Source organism: Salvelinus namaycush, chromosome 9 (genome assembly GCF_016432855.1).
Source record: "Salvelinus namaycush isolate Seneca chromosome 9, SaNama_1.0, whole genome shotgun sequence".
Lineage (NCBI taxonomy): Eukaryota > Metazoa > Chordata > Actinopteri > Salmoniformes > Salmonidae > Salvelinus > Salvelinus namaycush.
In genome coordinates this window covers 22,489,393-22,505,201 of record NC_052315.1, presented here as the reverse complement: position 1 = coordinate 22,505,201, position 15,809 = coordinate 22,489,393, and the positions used below count along the sequence as shown (strand labels likewise).

General features: G+C 44.3%; 1 protein-coding gene across 1 annotated transcript in view; it reads right to left on the bottom strand.

The window, feature by feature from the left end:
- The window catches only part of LOC120053834 (fatty acid 2-hydroxylase-like), a 35,704-nt gene that overhangs the window by 2,878 nt on the left and 17,017 nt on the right, over positions 1 to 15,809 (bottom strand). Inside the window, exons 2-6 of the mRNA XM_039001097.1 lie at positions 6,150 to 6,239; positions 2,960 to 3,102; positions 2,426 to 2,526; positions 1,776 to 1,948; positions 1,243 to 1,495 (exon numbers count right to left, since the gene is read on the bottom strand). Of these exons, the coding sequence (XP_038857025.1) occupies positions 1,243 to 1,495; positions 1,776 to 1,948; positions 2,426 to 2,526; positions 2,960 to 3,102; positions 6,150 to 6,239 (760 nt within the window). The remainder of the gene's footprint in view (positions 1 to 1,242; positions 1,496 to 1,775; positions 1,949 to 2,425; positions 2,527 to 2,959; positions 3,103 to 6,149; positions 6,240 to 15,809) is intronic.

Sequence of the window (15,809 nt, the reverse complement as noted above, 5' to 3'; positions counted from 1 at the left end):
CAGCCTTGCGAGCATTAACACGCTTAAATGTCTTACTCACGTCAGCCACGGAGAAGGAGAGCCCACAGTCCATGGGAGTGGGCCGCGCCGGTGGCACTGTGTTCTCCTCAAAGCGGGCGAAGTAGGTGTTTAGCTTGTCCGGGAGCAAGACATCGTTGTCCGCGACGTGGCTAGTTTTCCTTTTGTAATCCATGATTGTCTGTAGACCCTGCCACATACGTCTCGCGTCTGAGCTGTTGAATTGTGACTTCACTTTGTCTCTGTACTGATGTTTTGTTTTGCCTGTTTGACTGCCTTATGAGGGAATAACTACACTGTTTGTATTCAACCATATTCCCAGTCACCTTGCCATGCTTAAATGCGGTGGGTCGCGCTTTCAGTTTTGCGCGAATGCTGGAATTTATCCGTGGTTTCTGGTTTGGGTAGGTTTTAATAGTCACAGTGGGAATAACATCCCCTACACACTTCCTGATGAACTCAGTCACCGTGTCCACGTTAATGTTATTCTCAGAGGCTACCTGGAACATCTCCCAGTCCATTTGATTAAAACAACCTTGAAGCATGGATTCAGATTGGTCAGACCAGCGTTGAATAGACATTAGCATGGGTACTTCCTGTTTGAGTCGGACTTTCTCTATGTTATTACAATCACACCATCTGTAGTTAATCATGAAACATACACCACCGCCCTTCTTCCTGGAGAGTTCTTTATTCCTGTCTGTGTGATGTACTGAGAACCCAGCTGGCTGTATGGCTGGGGACAGTATATCCCAAGAGAGCCATAATTCCGTGAAACAGAGTATATTACAGTCCCTGATGTCTCTCTGGAAGGAGATCCTCAACCTGAGCTCATCTACTTTATTGTCCAGAGACTGAAGATTAGCGAGTAATATACTCAGAAGCAGTGGATGGTGTACACGCCTCCTGAGTTGGACAAGAAGTCTATTCCGAACAACTCTTCTCCGCCGGCGGCATCTTAAAGCAGCCTCTGGGTTCAATGTTCAAAGTTCAATTGCCCTAGGGGTACGAACAAAGGATTCAATTCGGGAAAGTCGTATTCCTGAACGTAATGCTGGTGCATTACCATCGCTCTGATATCTTTCTGGCTGTATGTAATAACACAAAAAACATTCTGGGTGAATAATGTAAGAAATAACACACCGAAAAAATACTGCTAAGTTGCTTATGAGCTAGAAGCAGAGCTGTCATGTCTGTCGGCGCCATCTTACTGGTCCTCCTCACCTGCTCTTTGGTGTTCAAAGTGGTGCTTGACGTGGTATGCCTTGAGGCTGTACAGGTAGGAGTTTTTCTGGGGGGAGCCGTAGTGAAGGTAGTAATGGATCATGTCGTACACCACGTACCCAAACAGCCCCCCCACAAACAAGGACACCCCTAAGGCCTCAGGGAAGGCCTTGGTCAGCAGCAGGTAGAAGCTGCCTATCACCACTGAGGCCAGGCAAGGAGGAAAGACTAGGCGGGAGCCATCGTAGGGAGACTGGAGGGGAGAAAGCACCATGGTGTTAGTATAGGAGCACATAGACTTTGAGTAGTTACTGCACACTTTTGTTTTATCATTCTAGCATATGGCTTGGCCTAGATTTGGAACAAAAAGTATATCCTTCTGCAGTTTCCCAAGTTTCTGAATTTCAAATGAATCATAAACAAAAAGAGGCAGAAAAAACACCTAAGTACTTATCAGTTAAAAAAAGACGATACATTTTAAACGTTAGTTCCAGAGTATTGTTCACCCTCTTCTGTATATGTCCGTATCTCACCTTATGATGCTGTCCGTGCAGCAGGAAGTGAATGGTGATGAGGTAATAGTTGTGGGCGGGCGGGCGCATGTGAAAGACGAAGCGATGGATGCAATATTCGATGAAGGTCCATATGACCATGCCCATCACAAAGATGAGGGGAAAGCTGTACTTGTGCACCAGGAAGGAATAGTCTGCAGAGGGAGGGGGTGGGACAGATACAGACTTAAACAGGAATCACATTTCTACAAGACTGTACATGGGAACAAGCATGAGTTTGCTGGACAGATTAATTAACAAATAATGTGGCCGGAATCAACTACTTCTACTACTTCTTATTTCTAATGTTTTTTTATTTGATATTGAATACTGCACTGTTGGATAGGGCTTGCATGTTAAGCATTTTACTGTACTTGTGCAAAATGTAACAATTTTGTTTTTAAATAGTCTACTATTTGAAAGTATTTTCAAATACTTATTTGCAAATACATTATTTAAAATAGCAAATGCATGGGTGTATTTAAGTATTTGTATAAATACTGTGTATGTGTATTTCCAAATATTGAACTACTTACGTTTTCAAATAAAAAAAATATCCAAGTACTTACTTCCAAATACTTACTACCCTAAATAGTATTTTAACCCAGGTCTGATGATTGTGTCTTTGTTACCTGTGCTGGCGAATAGTCTGGTTGTCTCCTGAGCCAAGGTGGTGTAGCAGTACCAGCTGAGATAGAACACCAGTGGCATCCACACAGCAGGGACCATGTACCTACACGCAGACAATCATATGGACTTATCAAACAGCAGTTTCTGAGGTAACATGCAAGTGTTAGGGCGGCAGGTAACAAGGTAACAAGGTAGCAAGGGCGGCAGGTAGCCTAGCGGTTAAGCTCGTTGGGCCAGTAACCAAAAGGTCGCTGGTTCGAATCCCCTAGCTGACTAAGTGAAAAATCTGCAGATGTGACCTTGAGCACTCAACCCTAATTGCTCCTGCAAGTCGCTCTGAATAAGAGTGTCTGCTAAATTATGTAAGTGCTTTACTACATTGTATGGGCTGGTTTTCCTGACAGCAATTAAGCCTAGTCTTTGCTTAAAGGGAACGTTTGGGACTTTCCCAGAGTTTAAAGAGGCTCAATTGAAAAATACTTTAAGTCCAGGACTTAATCTGTGTCTGGGATACATGTACATATCATCTCTCTGACCAGGATGTCTTGGTGCTGGCCTCCATGAACTCGTTCCCAAACAGGCGAATGGGCCGATCCACAGGCTGGTGCACCCAGGTCTCGTATTTCTCTCCCAGGTTGCCCACCTGCCAGGCCAGGGGCTTCCGCCAGTCCACCAGGTCCTGCAGGCATAGCAAGGGAGACACAGCTCAGGTTACAACACTGTACATACAGTAGCTTAAGCCTTACAGCACACAACAGTTCAATACAAGATGTCTATAGAGTGTCATAACCTCATCAGTACTGCTTCTGCCTAAAACCTTCAATTGTCAAAGGACATATTGTTCTTGTAGAATCTAGATAAATGGAAATTGGACTCTAAAACGTATTTCAGTCATAGACTTATGCGATAGTGTGATCAATCGGTCTGGGCCCTTCTGTAGGTGTTGTAATTGTCCAGCAGGTGGCGGTAGAGAAACATATGGCCAGAGAAAGGAGTTGTTATCCCAATTTCTGTGAAGGATCTGCAGATTGTATCTCTGTCCATACCTTTTACTAAACGTCTCCTTTACAATGACCTTAGATCAAGACTAGGCAGACAGATTGGCTTGTTCTCAGAGTCATGTCTCTTATACATTATCATAGATTATAGGGTGGGTACTATATTAACTAGACCACAGAGCCATGCATGGAATAGCTTTTTGCTATAGTTGACAATATTGGATGAATTGAGGCAAACAGAAAGCTAAAATCATTCATTGAGGACATCGATTGTCTTGGAGAGTAGGTTAAAAGTGGAGAATGGTTCTCAAAACATACCTGAAACCCCAAAAGATAACAATGAGTGACAAGTGTCATTGTATTCAGGACACAAATTCCCTCCACTGTGTAAGTATGTAGGGCTGAATGAGCCAGGAGACAAGCTGCACTAGGTACAGTGCCTTCAGAAAGTATTCACACCCTTTGACTTTTTCCACATTTTTGTGTTACATACGGAATTAAAAATGTATTCATTTGAAATTGTGTCGCTGGCCTCCACAAAATACCCCATAAGGTCAAAGTGGAATTATGTTTATAGACATTTTTACAAATTAATAAAGAGTGAAAAGCTGAAATGTCTTGGTTCAATAAGTATTCATAAAGTTGCATTAACTCACTCTGTGTGCAATAATAGTGTTTAAAAAACTGTTTATGACTACCTACCCCACACATACAATTATCTGCAAGGTTCCTCAGTCCAGCAGTGAATTTCAAACACAGATTCAACCACAAAGATCAAGGAGGTTTTCTAATGCTACACAAAGAAGTTCACTTATTGTTAAAAAGGTTTAAAAAAGTAGATATTAAATATCCCTTTGAGCATGATGCAGTTAATAGTTATAATTTGGATGGTGTATCAATACATCCAGTCACTACAAATATACAGGTGTCCTTCTTAACTCAGTTGACGGAGAGGAAGGAAACCGCTCAGGATTTTCACCATGAGGCCAATGTTGACTTTAAAACAGTTACGGAGTTTAATGGCTGTGATAGGAGAAATCTGAGGATGGATCAACAACATTGTAGTTACTCCACAATACTAACCTAAATGATAGAGTGAAAAGAAGGAAGCCTGTACAGAATAAAAATATTCCAAAATATGCATCCAGTTTGCAATAAGGCAAAATGTGGCAAAGAAACTAACTTTATGTCCTGAACACAAAGTGTTATGTTTGGGGCAAATCAAATACATCACTGAGTACCACTCTTCATATTTTCAAGCATGGTGGTGGCTGCATCATGTTATGGGTATGTTTGTCATCAGCAAGGACTATGGAGTTTTTTAGCATAAAAATAAATGGAATAGAGCTAAGCACAGGCAAAATCCTAGAGGAAAAGCTAGTTCAGTCTGCTTTCCTACAGACACTGGAAGACAAATTCACCTTTCAGCAGGACAATAACCTAAAACACAAGGCCAAATATACACTGGAGTTGCTTACCAAGACGACATTGAATGTTCCTGAGTGGCCTAGTTACATTTTTGATTGAAAATCTATGGCAAGAAATGTCTGTCTAGCAATGATCAACAACCTACTTGACAAAGCTTAAATAATTGTAAAAATAATAATGAGCAAATATTGGGCATAGCTATGTTTGCAAAGCTCTTAGAGACTTACCCAGAAAGGCGATTCTAACATGTATTGAACCCAGGGGAGTGAATACCTATGTAAATAAGATATGCCTGTATTTAAATGTTCTATAAATGTACAAACATTGATAAAAACATGGCTTTCACTTTGTCATTATGGGGGAGAAAAGAATATTTAATCCATTTTGAATTCAGGCTGTAACACAACAAAATGTAGAATAAGTCAAGGGGGATGAATACTTTCTGAAGGCACTGCATGTGATAATCATTGTCAAGCGTTATGCCATCACCCAATGTATCACAATGACAAACACACACAGAGCTGGCCCCCTGTTGCAAAGCAAAGGTGACTTCCACTAGTCAATCCCAAAAGATTCCTAAAGCCTGAGGAAGACTGCCCCTGTTCTGTCATTGAAAACATAGCAATATCCCCCCTGAGATATGGCACCTTTACACTAGTACATCACTCTGTGCATACCGTTCGCTGTCTATCTCTACTTAACACGGATAAACCTGCCACATAGCCTATCTACTATAGACTGGCAGAACTGCCCACGAAACCACTCCCACACTGTCTCCAATGATTAGCTGTGAAAATTGGTGACCACACATTTTTTAGCAAAGCTGGGTGAATGACCGTAAAAGTGGTCACCTCTCGATCTTTCCCCCCTGTCTCTTTCTCGATCTATCTTCTCCCTCTATGTGTCAATGCAGGAGTGTACTGTAGCTCACAGGCCTCAGTCAGAGGAGCGCTGAACTCAAGGGCCTTGGACCAGACACAGGTAGGCAGAACTCTGCCTACCTGCAGCAATGACAGCTCCTACAGAACAGAGACGCTGCCACAATGTTGGGCCAATGACAGTCTCAAATACAGTACGGCTCTGGCATCTGAGCTCTACTTTGACTTGTAGTTAAACCCCAGAACATCCCCTGATTAGATCAACAGGCTGGCTGGCTGGTCTGATGCAGTGGTTGGGTTTTAATGCTTAGAAAGATCTAGATGATGTCCCTTAGCCTGATCTATCTTAGTCTTTATTCTTCCAGTTTTCTTTCTGATTCTCTCTCTCCCACTCTCTTTCTCTGGTTTTGTTTTTCTCTCACCGTGTCCAGGTTGACTTGACTGCATTTGCTAATGGGTGAAGGCTCCTCATCCACTGTGTGCTCCTGAGTCTTCTTCCTCTCCCTCGCCGTCTGTGGAACAACAGGAGACAATGAAAGGGATTGTGAGCTCCAAATCAAATTGCAAACATCGGCAGGATATCCATTAAGGCAACCTATTCACAATATAATGTTACCATGGGGATATAATGTGGTTAAGATTTGTCTGTGGCTAATTATGGCAGGTTATTTGTTTCTGCACATCCTCATGCCTATACTCCAGATTATTAAATGACACTATAGTATCAGTGTTGCCAACTACAAGTATCAGTGTTAGATGGTTGACACCAAAACACACTCAGTCTACACTCATTGTTATCAGCATTCACTCAGAGTCACGGCACATTCTACCATGTATTGACTGTATGAGTTAAGAGTTTCAGAGCATAGATCTGCCTTCACACTTTTCTCTTTATTATGGGCAGTGCGTAACAAGGACACAATCCTGATTGTATCATAGGCCTACTGCACAGTCTCTTTGCTTCATATGGTTGTTAAGGCGCACTTATGCAGGCCCCCAGTGTCCGCTTTGGAGAGTACAATCACGAGCTCTGCTGGTTGGCTACTGCTTAGCAACCTGGTGCCAAAAGCCCTGGTCTGCCCTAGACAGCCAATGTATATTACAATCACCAGAATGGCCAAACAAAACGTTTTAGCCGGACGTTTTGGGCTCTAAAATGTGTTTATTACAATCGAGTTCGATCACCGCAGTGATTTGCTACAAATCGAGATATTGAATTAAATAGTGATCCATTCTGACAGCTACATTTGTCGTCACACAGGACCACGTGCTGACACGTGGTGTCATCATGGGCCGGCAGGCTACTAGGAGGAGGCTCCCAGTTGACTCTCTCCATAGACATTAAAAACCAGACTCTCTCAGGCAGGATGAAAACGAATACGTTGCCCATGAACGTTTGATAGTTACGGCCACTTTTACCATGACCCTTAGCAATTTTTTGGTGCCTTAGAGCAGTGGTTCCCAAACTGTGGGGCGCACCCCCTGGGGGGGACCGAGGGGTCACTCTTCAAAGTTGTAATAATTAAATGCAAAGTGCAATTTCAAAATTGATAAGTGCACCATTAGTTCCTCTTGTCATGTTAGTCATTGCATGCCTTAGAGAGCCATTTCTAACTTGTCAGAGGTGTCCAGTTCAACAAGCCCATTTATTTATTTTTTATTTAACTAGGCAAGTCAGTTAAGAACAAATACTTATTTACAATGCTGGCCTACCCAGGCCAAACCCGGACGACGTTGGGCCAATTGTGCGCTGCTCTATGGGACTCCCAATCACGGCCGGATGTGATACAGCCTGGATTCGAACCAAGGACTGTAGTGACACCTCTTGCACTGAGATGCAGTGCCTTAGACCGCTGTGCCACTCGGGAGCCATGTCAGTTAAGGTTTTTTTATTTCATTTTTTTTAGGGGGATGTTCCACTCAGTTTTAAAAAGGTTTGTAAACCCCTGCCTTAGAGTACCACAGTATGAGTCATAATACCCATAAAACCTGGAGGTCAAACAGGGGAATGATTCCAATCATTTTCCCACCATAAATTCTTCCCAAACGGGGATTTTGGAAACAACCCTGGCGTGACATTTTGATAACCGTGTCAATCTCTCTAGGACAAGGTGACTTTTATCAATACAGCCAACTGTATTTACCCCCCAAAAGTAAATGCTAATTAGCTGCTAATGTGAAGAACATAAAGAACTACAAATGCCAAGAGGATCTGGAAGAGACTGCCGAATCCAGGCAAAGGTAGAATCTCTGGATTAACTATCTAATGTTAGCTAAATGTAGTAATTAATAAATAAGCTAAAAAAAAATAAAAATGGACAATTCCGTGAACTGTCTTGTGCAAGTTTTAAATTGACACAATACCTGTTAGCAAAGGTACTACTGTATCAACTAGAGATTATGTGCAGGGCTTGCAGTCATTTCTAGTTTTGAATGTCTACTTTGACGCTAATTCACATTTTCGAATCTGAGAGTAAATAGAAGTGAATATATTGATAAAAGTCACCTTGTCCGAGAGAGATTTACATGGTTATCAAAACGTCACACCAGGGTAAGCCTACACGAAACACAGACCTTGTTTTAAGTGCTTGTAAAATCCCCTATGGGAAAAATGAATGGTGGAAAAACGTTTGGAACCATTTCCCTGTTTGACCACTAGGTATTATAACGCCTCCACTGTGGAGCTCTAATCAGCCCCATTCAGCGATATGGCACACTTCAAATTCAAATACTCCGGCTTCATGCAGCATTTTCCATAGGAATATGTAGATGACGTCAGCGCTATCATTATCTACTGGTTTCAATGTCCATACTTTTATGTTTAAGGGCACATTACATGACTGTGCGGGTTGGTACTCAGGAACAGGGAATCTCCTCAAAGTGGAACACTATTAGCTGATCATCTATATTCTAGGTTGTCCTAAAAACTAAGTGGGTGAAAATTACAGAGAGGTGAGGGATAACTAGATCCTTGGATAGCCAGGCTGTCAAGCTTGGTGATATGTGACATGAGGAGTTTGTACAATTAATACAACCAGGCAGTGAGGCATGCCTCAGCTTGATACACAATGGCATGTGTTTAAAAGTGTTGACTATTTAAAACAAAGCAACAAAGTACAGTATATGCAACAACTGAACACGCCATAATTTACTATTCAACAATTACTTTTGAATTCTTCATTCATTCTTGTAAAATGGCAGGTGAATATGCCAATATGAACCCCATGCTCATTTCTGAAGGTAAATTACATACAGTAGCTCAAGTTAACCTCCCCACGTCTACCTTTGACTCATTCCTCTCTGCCTCCTTCTTTCCACTCCTCTCCTCTTTTGACCTCACCCTCTCACCTTCCCCCCCTACTCACAAGGCAGGCAATACGCTTGACCTCATCTTTACTAGATGCTGTTCTTCCACTAATCTCATTGCAACTCCCCTCCAAGTCTCCGACCACTACCTTGTATCCTTTTCCCTCTCGCTCTCATCCAACACTTCCCACACTGCCCCTACTCGGATGGTATCGCGCCGTCCCAACCTTCGCTCTCTCTCCCCCGCTACTCTCTCCTCTTCCATCCTATCATCTCTTCCCTCTGCTCAAACCTTCTCCAACCTATCTCCTGATTCTGCCTCCTCAACCCTCCTCTCCTCCCTTTCTGCATCCTTTAACTCTCTATGTCCCCTATCCTCCAGGCCGGCTCGGTCCTCCCCTCCTGCTCCGTGGCTCGACGACTCATTGCGAGCTCACAGAACAGGGCTCCGGGCAGCCGAGCGGAAATGGAGGAAAACTCGCCTCCCTGCGGACCTGGCATCCTTTCACTCCCTCCTCTCTACATTCTCCTCTTCTGTCTCTGCTGCTAAAGCCACTTTCTACCACTCTAAATTCCAAGCATCTGCCTCTAACCCTAGGAAGCTCTTTGCCACCTTCTCCTCCCTCCTGAATCCTCCTCCCCCTCCCCCCTCCTCCTCCCTCTCTGCGGATGACTTCGTCAACCATTTTGAAAAGAAGGTCGACGACATCCGATCCTCGTTTGCTAAGTCAAACGACACCGCTGGTTCTGCTCACACTGCCCTACCCTGTGCTTTGACCTCTTTCTCCCCTCTCTCTCCAGATGAAATCTCGCGCCTTGTGACGGCCGGCCGCCCAACAACCTGCCCGCTTGACCCTATCCCCTCCTCTCTTCTCCAGGCCATTTCCGGAGACCTTCTCCCTTACCTCACCTCGCTCATCAACTCATCCTTGACCGCTGGCTACGTCCCTTCCGCCTTCAAGAGAGCGAGAGTTGCACCCCTGCTGAAAAAACCTACACTCGATCCCTCCGATGTCAACAACTACAGACCAGTATCCCTTCTTTCTTTTCTCTCCAAAACTCTTGAACGTGCCGTCCTTGGCCAGCTCTCCTGCTATCTCTCTCAGAATGACCTTCTTGATCCAAATCAGTCAGGTTTCAAGACTAGTCATTCAACTGAGACTGCTCTTCTCTGTGTCACGGAGGCGCTCCGCACTGCTAAAGCTAACTCTCTCTCCTCTGCTCTCATCCTTCTAGACCTATCGGCTGCCTTTGATACAGTGAACCATCAGATCCTCCTCTCCACCCTCTCCGAGTTGGGCATCTCCGGCGCGGCCCACGCTTGGATTGCGTCCTACCTGACAGGTCGCTCCTACCAGGTGGCGTGGCGAGAATCTGTCTCCGCACCACGTGCTCTCACCACTGGTGTCCCCCAGGGCTCTGTTCTAGGCCCTCTCCTATTCTCGCTATACACCAAGTCACTTGGCTCTGTCATATCCTCACATGGTCTCTCCTATCATTGCTATGCAGACGACACACAATTAATCTTCTCCTTTCCCCCTTCTGATAACCAGGTGGCGAATCGCATCTCTGCATGTCTGGCAGACATATCAGTGTGGATGACGGATCACCACCTCAAGCTGAACCTCGGCAAGACGGAGCTGCTCTTCCTCCCGGGGAAGGACTGCCCGTTCCATGATCTCGCCATCACGGTTGACAACTCCATTGTGTCCTCCTCCCAGAGTGCTAAGAACCTTGGCGTGATCCTGGACAACACGCTGTCGTTCTCAACTAACATCAAGGCGGTGACCCGTTCCTGTAGGTTCATGCTCTACAACATTCGCAGAGTACGACCCTGCCTCACACAGGAAGCGGCGCAGGTCCTAATCCAGGCACTTGTCATCTCCCGTCTGGACTACTGCAACTCGCTGTTGGCTGGGCTCCCTGCCTGTGCCATTAAACCCCTACAACTCATCCAGAACGCCGCAGCCCGTCTGGTGTTCAACCTTCCCAAGTTCTCTCACGTCACCCCGCTCCTCCGCTCTCTCCACTGGCTTCCAGTTGAAGCTCGCATCCGCTACAAGACCATGGTGCTTGCCTACGGAGCTGTGAGGGGAACGGCACCTCCGTACCTTCAGGCTCTGATCAGGCCCTACACCCAAACAAGGGCACTGCGTTCATCCACCTCTGGCCTGCTCGCCTCCCTACCTCTGAGGAAGTACAGCTCCCGCTCAGCCCAGTCAAAACTGTTCGCTGCTCTGGCACCCCAATGGTGGAACAAACTCCCCCACGACGCCAGGTCAGCGGAGTCAATCACCACCTTCCGGAAACACCTGAAACACCACCTCTTTAAGGAATACCTAGGATAGGATAAAGTAATCCTTCTAACCCCCCCCCCTTAAAAGAGTTAGATGCACTATTGTAAAGTGGTTGTTCCACTGGATATCATAAGGTGAATGCACCAACTTGTAAGTCGCTCTGGATAAGAGCGTCTGCTAAATGACTTAAATGTAATGTAAATGTAAGTTACGAGTGTGTTACGAGATGGTTTCACTTACCCTCTAATAAATATAATACATTTTATAGTCAATTTTATTTAAGAACAGGTAGGCAATGGAGATCAGCAAGGATGGGGGTGATATGGGCAGACTTATTTGTTTGTGTCAGAATCCTTGCGGCACTGTTTTGGATGTAGTTTATGAATAGAATTTTCAGGCAGGCCCCCCAAGTACTGCATTCCCATAATCAATTCTGGAGAAAATTAATGCATGGATTAGCTTTTCACCGATGTGGTGAGAGAGGGACTTAGGCGGGAGATGTCATTCTTTCACCTGAAAAACGTTTTTTTCAGACATGATCAATGTGGCAATTAAAAGGAGACCGCAGGGTCAAATTTCACCTTCAAATGAAGGGGATGACGTGGCCATCTATGACAGGGCGGATGCTGCAGGAGTTGGTGATCTGCTGGGGGGTGCCTCCGTCTTGCTGCTATTGAGTTGGTGATCTGCTGGGGGGTGCCTCCGTCTTGCTGCTATTGAGTTGGTGATCTGCTGGGGGGTGCCTCCGTCTTGCTGCTATTGAGTTGGTGATCTGCTGGGGGGTGCCTCCGTCTTGCTGCTATTGAGTTGGTGATCTGCTGGGGGGTGCCTCCGTCTTGCTGCTATTGAGTTGGTGATCTGCTGGGGGGTGCCTCCGTCTTGCTGCTATTGAGTTGGGGAAAGTTGTTCTGCATCCAAGATTTGACCTCTTCCAGACAATGTTGACAGAGCAGATGCTGTGTCAGGCTTTGTTTTAATGTACACCTGTCGTCTGCTTAGCAGTGTAATTGGGACACTGTCAGACTACAATCTGGCCAAGCGGAAGCATGTAGAGCAGGAAGAGGATAGGACCTAACATAGAGCCTCAAAGCTGGTTAGCACTGAGGTGTGACTGAACTGTAGTTGCCACTAGGTCCACACTCTGTGGTGGTAATGCACCTTAAAGTTGGTTGCCAATTGACATATAAAATCCACAGAAGAAGACGAAGAATACTACTGAAGGAGGAGTGGTTACTAGAAACTATTAGTTTCCCCTTTTATCTGTGGATTAAATGTCGGAGTAGAGAACATACTATTGCATGTGACTCAAAATTCTACAAAGATCCAGAAAAAAGGACCTTGTGCATTTCAGTTAAAATAACAACCCAATATTTATATCCCAGGACAAATTTGCTAGCAACAGCAAGCTAAATGTCCATGAAAGTTTCATGTGTCTCAACCTGTCCCCAAATTAATATAGTTGGTTCAGAGTTTGTTTTAATATTTCAAACAGACTCCTGGAATAGGGATGTGTCAAGGGACTTAATATGTTTCTGAATTTAATAGTGTGCTTGGTACGGAGCTGAATTGCAGGGGTACTCAGACATTTTCATGACCCTATGGTCAGATACACCCATCTCATGTACATCCAGGTCTGAGGCCGGGACTTCTCCAGTGATGAGGTCTAGTGTATGCTCACGATTGTGTGTGGAGATGTTGACATGCTGTACCAGATTGAGATAGTCAAGCATGTTCAGGAAGTCAGTAGCAGAGGAACATTTTGATGAATCAATGTGAATGTTGAAATCACTTAGGACAGTGGATCCCAAACTGTTTATAGTCCCGTACCCCTTCAAAACATTCAACCTCCAGCTGCATACCCCCTCTAGCACCAAGGTTAGCGCACTCTCAAAATGTTGTTTTTTGCCATCATTGTAAGTCTGCCACACACACTATACGATTCATTCTTAGGTTTAATAAATGTATGTGAGTTTGTCACAACCCAGCTCGTTGAAAATTGTTAATAACTCACCACAGGTTAATGAGAGGGTGTGCTTGAAAGGATGCACATAACTCTGCAATGTTGTGTTGTATTGGAGAGAGTCTCAGTCTTTTCCCACACACAGTCTGTGCCTGTATTTAGTTTTCATGCTAGTGAGGGCCGAGAATCCACTCTCACATAGGTACATCTTTGCAAAGGGCATCAGTTTCTTAACAGCGCGATTTGCCAAAGCAGGATACTCTGAGCGCAGCTCAATCCAGAAATCTGGCAGTGGCTTCTGCTTAAATTCAGTTTTTACAGAACCGCTTGTTGCAATTTCGATGAGGCTCTCTTGTTCAGATATCTGTAAGTGGACTGGAGGCAGGGCATGAAAGGGATAACGAATCCAGTTTGTGCCATTCGTTTCGGGAAAGTACCTGTAATTGCTCACCCAACTCACTCAGGTGCTTCGCTATGTCACATTTGACATTGTGTGCAAATGAACTCAAGCTTACGGATAAAAAAAAAATCGTACAGTGATTGAAAGACCTGTGTGTTGTCCTTGTTAATGCAGACAGAGAACAGCTACAACTTCTTATCATAGCCTCAATTTTGTCCCCACATTGAATATAGTTGCGGAGTCCCTGTAATCCTAGATTCAGATCATTCAGGCGGGAAAAAACATCACCCAGATAGGCCAGTCGTGTGAGAAACTCGTCATCATGCAAGCGGTCAGACAAGTGAAAATTATGGTCAGTAAAGGAAACTTTAAGCTCGTCTCTCAATTTAAAAAAAAAACGTGTCAATACTTTGCCGCTTGATAACCAGCGGACTTCTGTATGTTGTAAAAGTGTTACATGGTCGCTGCCCATATCATTGCATAGTGCAGAAAATACGAGAGTTCAGGGGCCTTGCTTTAACAAAGTTAACCATTTTCACGGTAGTGTCCAAAACACCTTTCAAGCTGTCAGGCATTCCCTTGGCAGCAAGAGCCTCTCAGTGGATGCTGCAGTGTACCCAAGTGGCGTCGGGAGAAACTGTTTGCACGAGCGTTACCACTCCACTATGTCTCCCTGTCATGGCTTTTGCGCCATCAGTACAGATACCAACATGAGCAGCAGCAACGTTTTGCTACATACGGACCGTTAGTGGAATTCCCGCAAGAGTGTAACAGTTAACGTAATTGAATGTTAATTATTTGACTAGGCTACCTGTATTTGACACTGTTATTTATATTTATAAACACTAGATGGTTTCATTTTATTTTTGGCAGTGAAATGAGGCTACTCAGGCGAGAAAAAACCCTGACCCAAATGTACAGCCCCGTTGGAAAATATAAATGGACTGTTTGAAAATGTGAAGGAAAAAAATAATTTAAAAAAAATATATGTAATTTTAAATGTGAATCACATTTTTACTTGGCGTACCCCCAACGGCATTGCACTTACCCTTGGGGGTACGCGTACCCCAGTTTGAGAATACCTAACCTGGGATAACAACATTGGAGAGGGTAGGACACAGAGAGGTGATCAGCTCAGAAAACTCTGTAGTAAAAGAGACTGTTTAAGGGGAGCGATACATGAGTACCACAGTGAGATAACTGGGTGACCTCATTTTAAAAGCCATGCACTCAAATGATAAGCCAGCAGGGACAGACAACATTTTCAGGTCAAAACAGTTTTTGTGGGAAACAGCAAGACCACCACCCCTGCCATGGGAAAGGGCCTGTTTCCTTGAGTAGGTAGAAATTACAATTTAGTCACAGGTCAATGTAACTGATATACTTGTACTAGTAGAGACTTGTTTGTTAGAGACTGCGCATTAAACAGTGCCAGTGTTAAAGGGGCCTGAGTGAGAGGCGGTACATACTTTAACTGGCCACAGAGAGTCAGAATCTGCACTGCATAGAGGAGGAAGAGGGGGAAACATACAGTTCTGTGTGGCAGGGGAGCCTTGTTGTTTACATTAAAACATTTTTATTAAATTGGTTTTAATCCGAACTAAAATTTTGTTGCTAAGGATTCCACGACGCAGTTAGCCTTTATGGCTGGGACTGCAAGTTTGTGTTCCTTTTTTTTGCGTGGATTGCTCGAGTGCTAGTTGGCTGTACCAGACACCTGTCGTCATCATGGGAAAGTCTCATTGTTATCTTTTCGTAAAACAACTGGTTGCAGTAAAGAGCCAATCTGGATACTAAGGAGATCCTGAGGGAAATCGACGAGTACCAACAGCTTTACGCTATGGAGGAACAACATACATGGCTAAAGGTCAATCAGATTTGTGAACACAATCCCTAGCTGTGTATTACCACTTTCCATGTTGTCGGTTGTCTGTAGCTTGTGAGGTGTGGAAACACTGTTGCTTTTATGGATTTTGTCTTGTTGCTCTATGTTGCTATGTCTGCATGCTATGTCTTGCTTGTCCTATGTTTCTCTGTGTGTGCGCACTGCTCATTGATTGTCTGTATTGTAATTGTTTTTAATAACCTGCCCAGGGATTGCGGTTGAAAATTAGCCGGC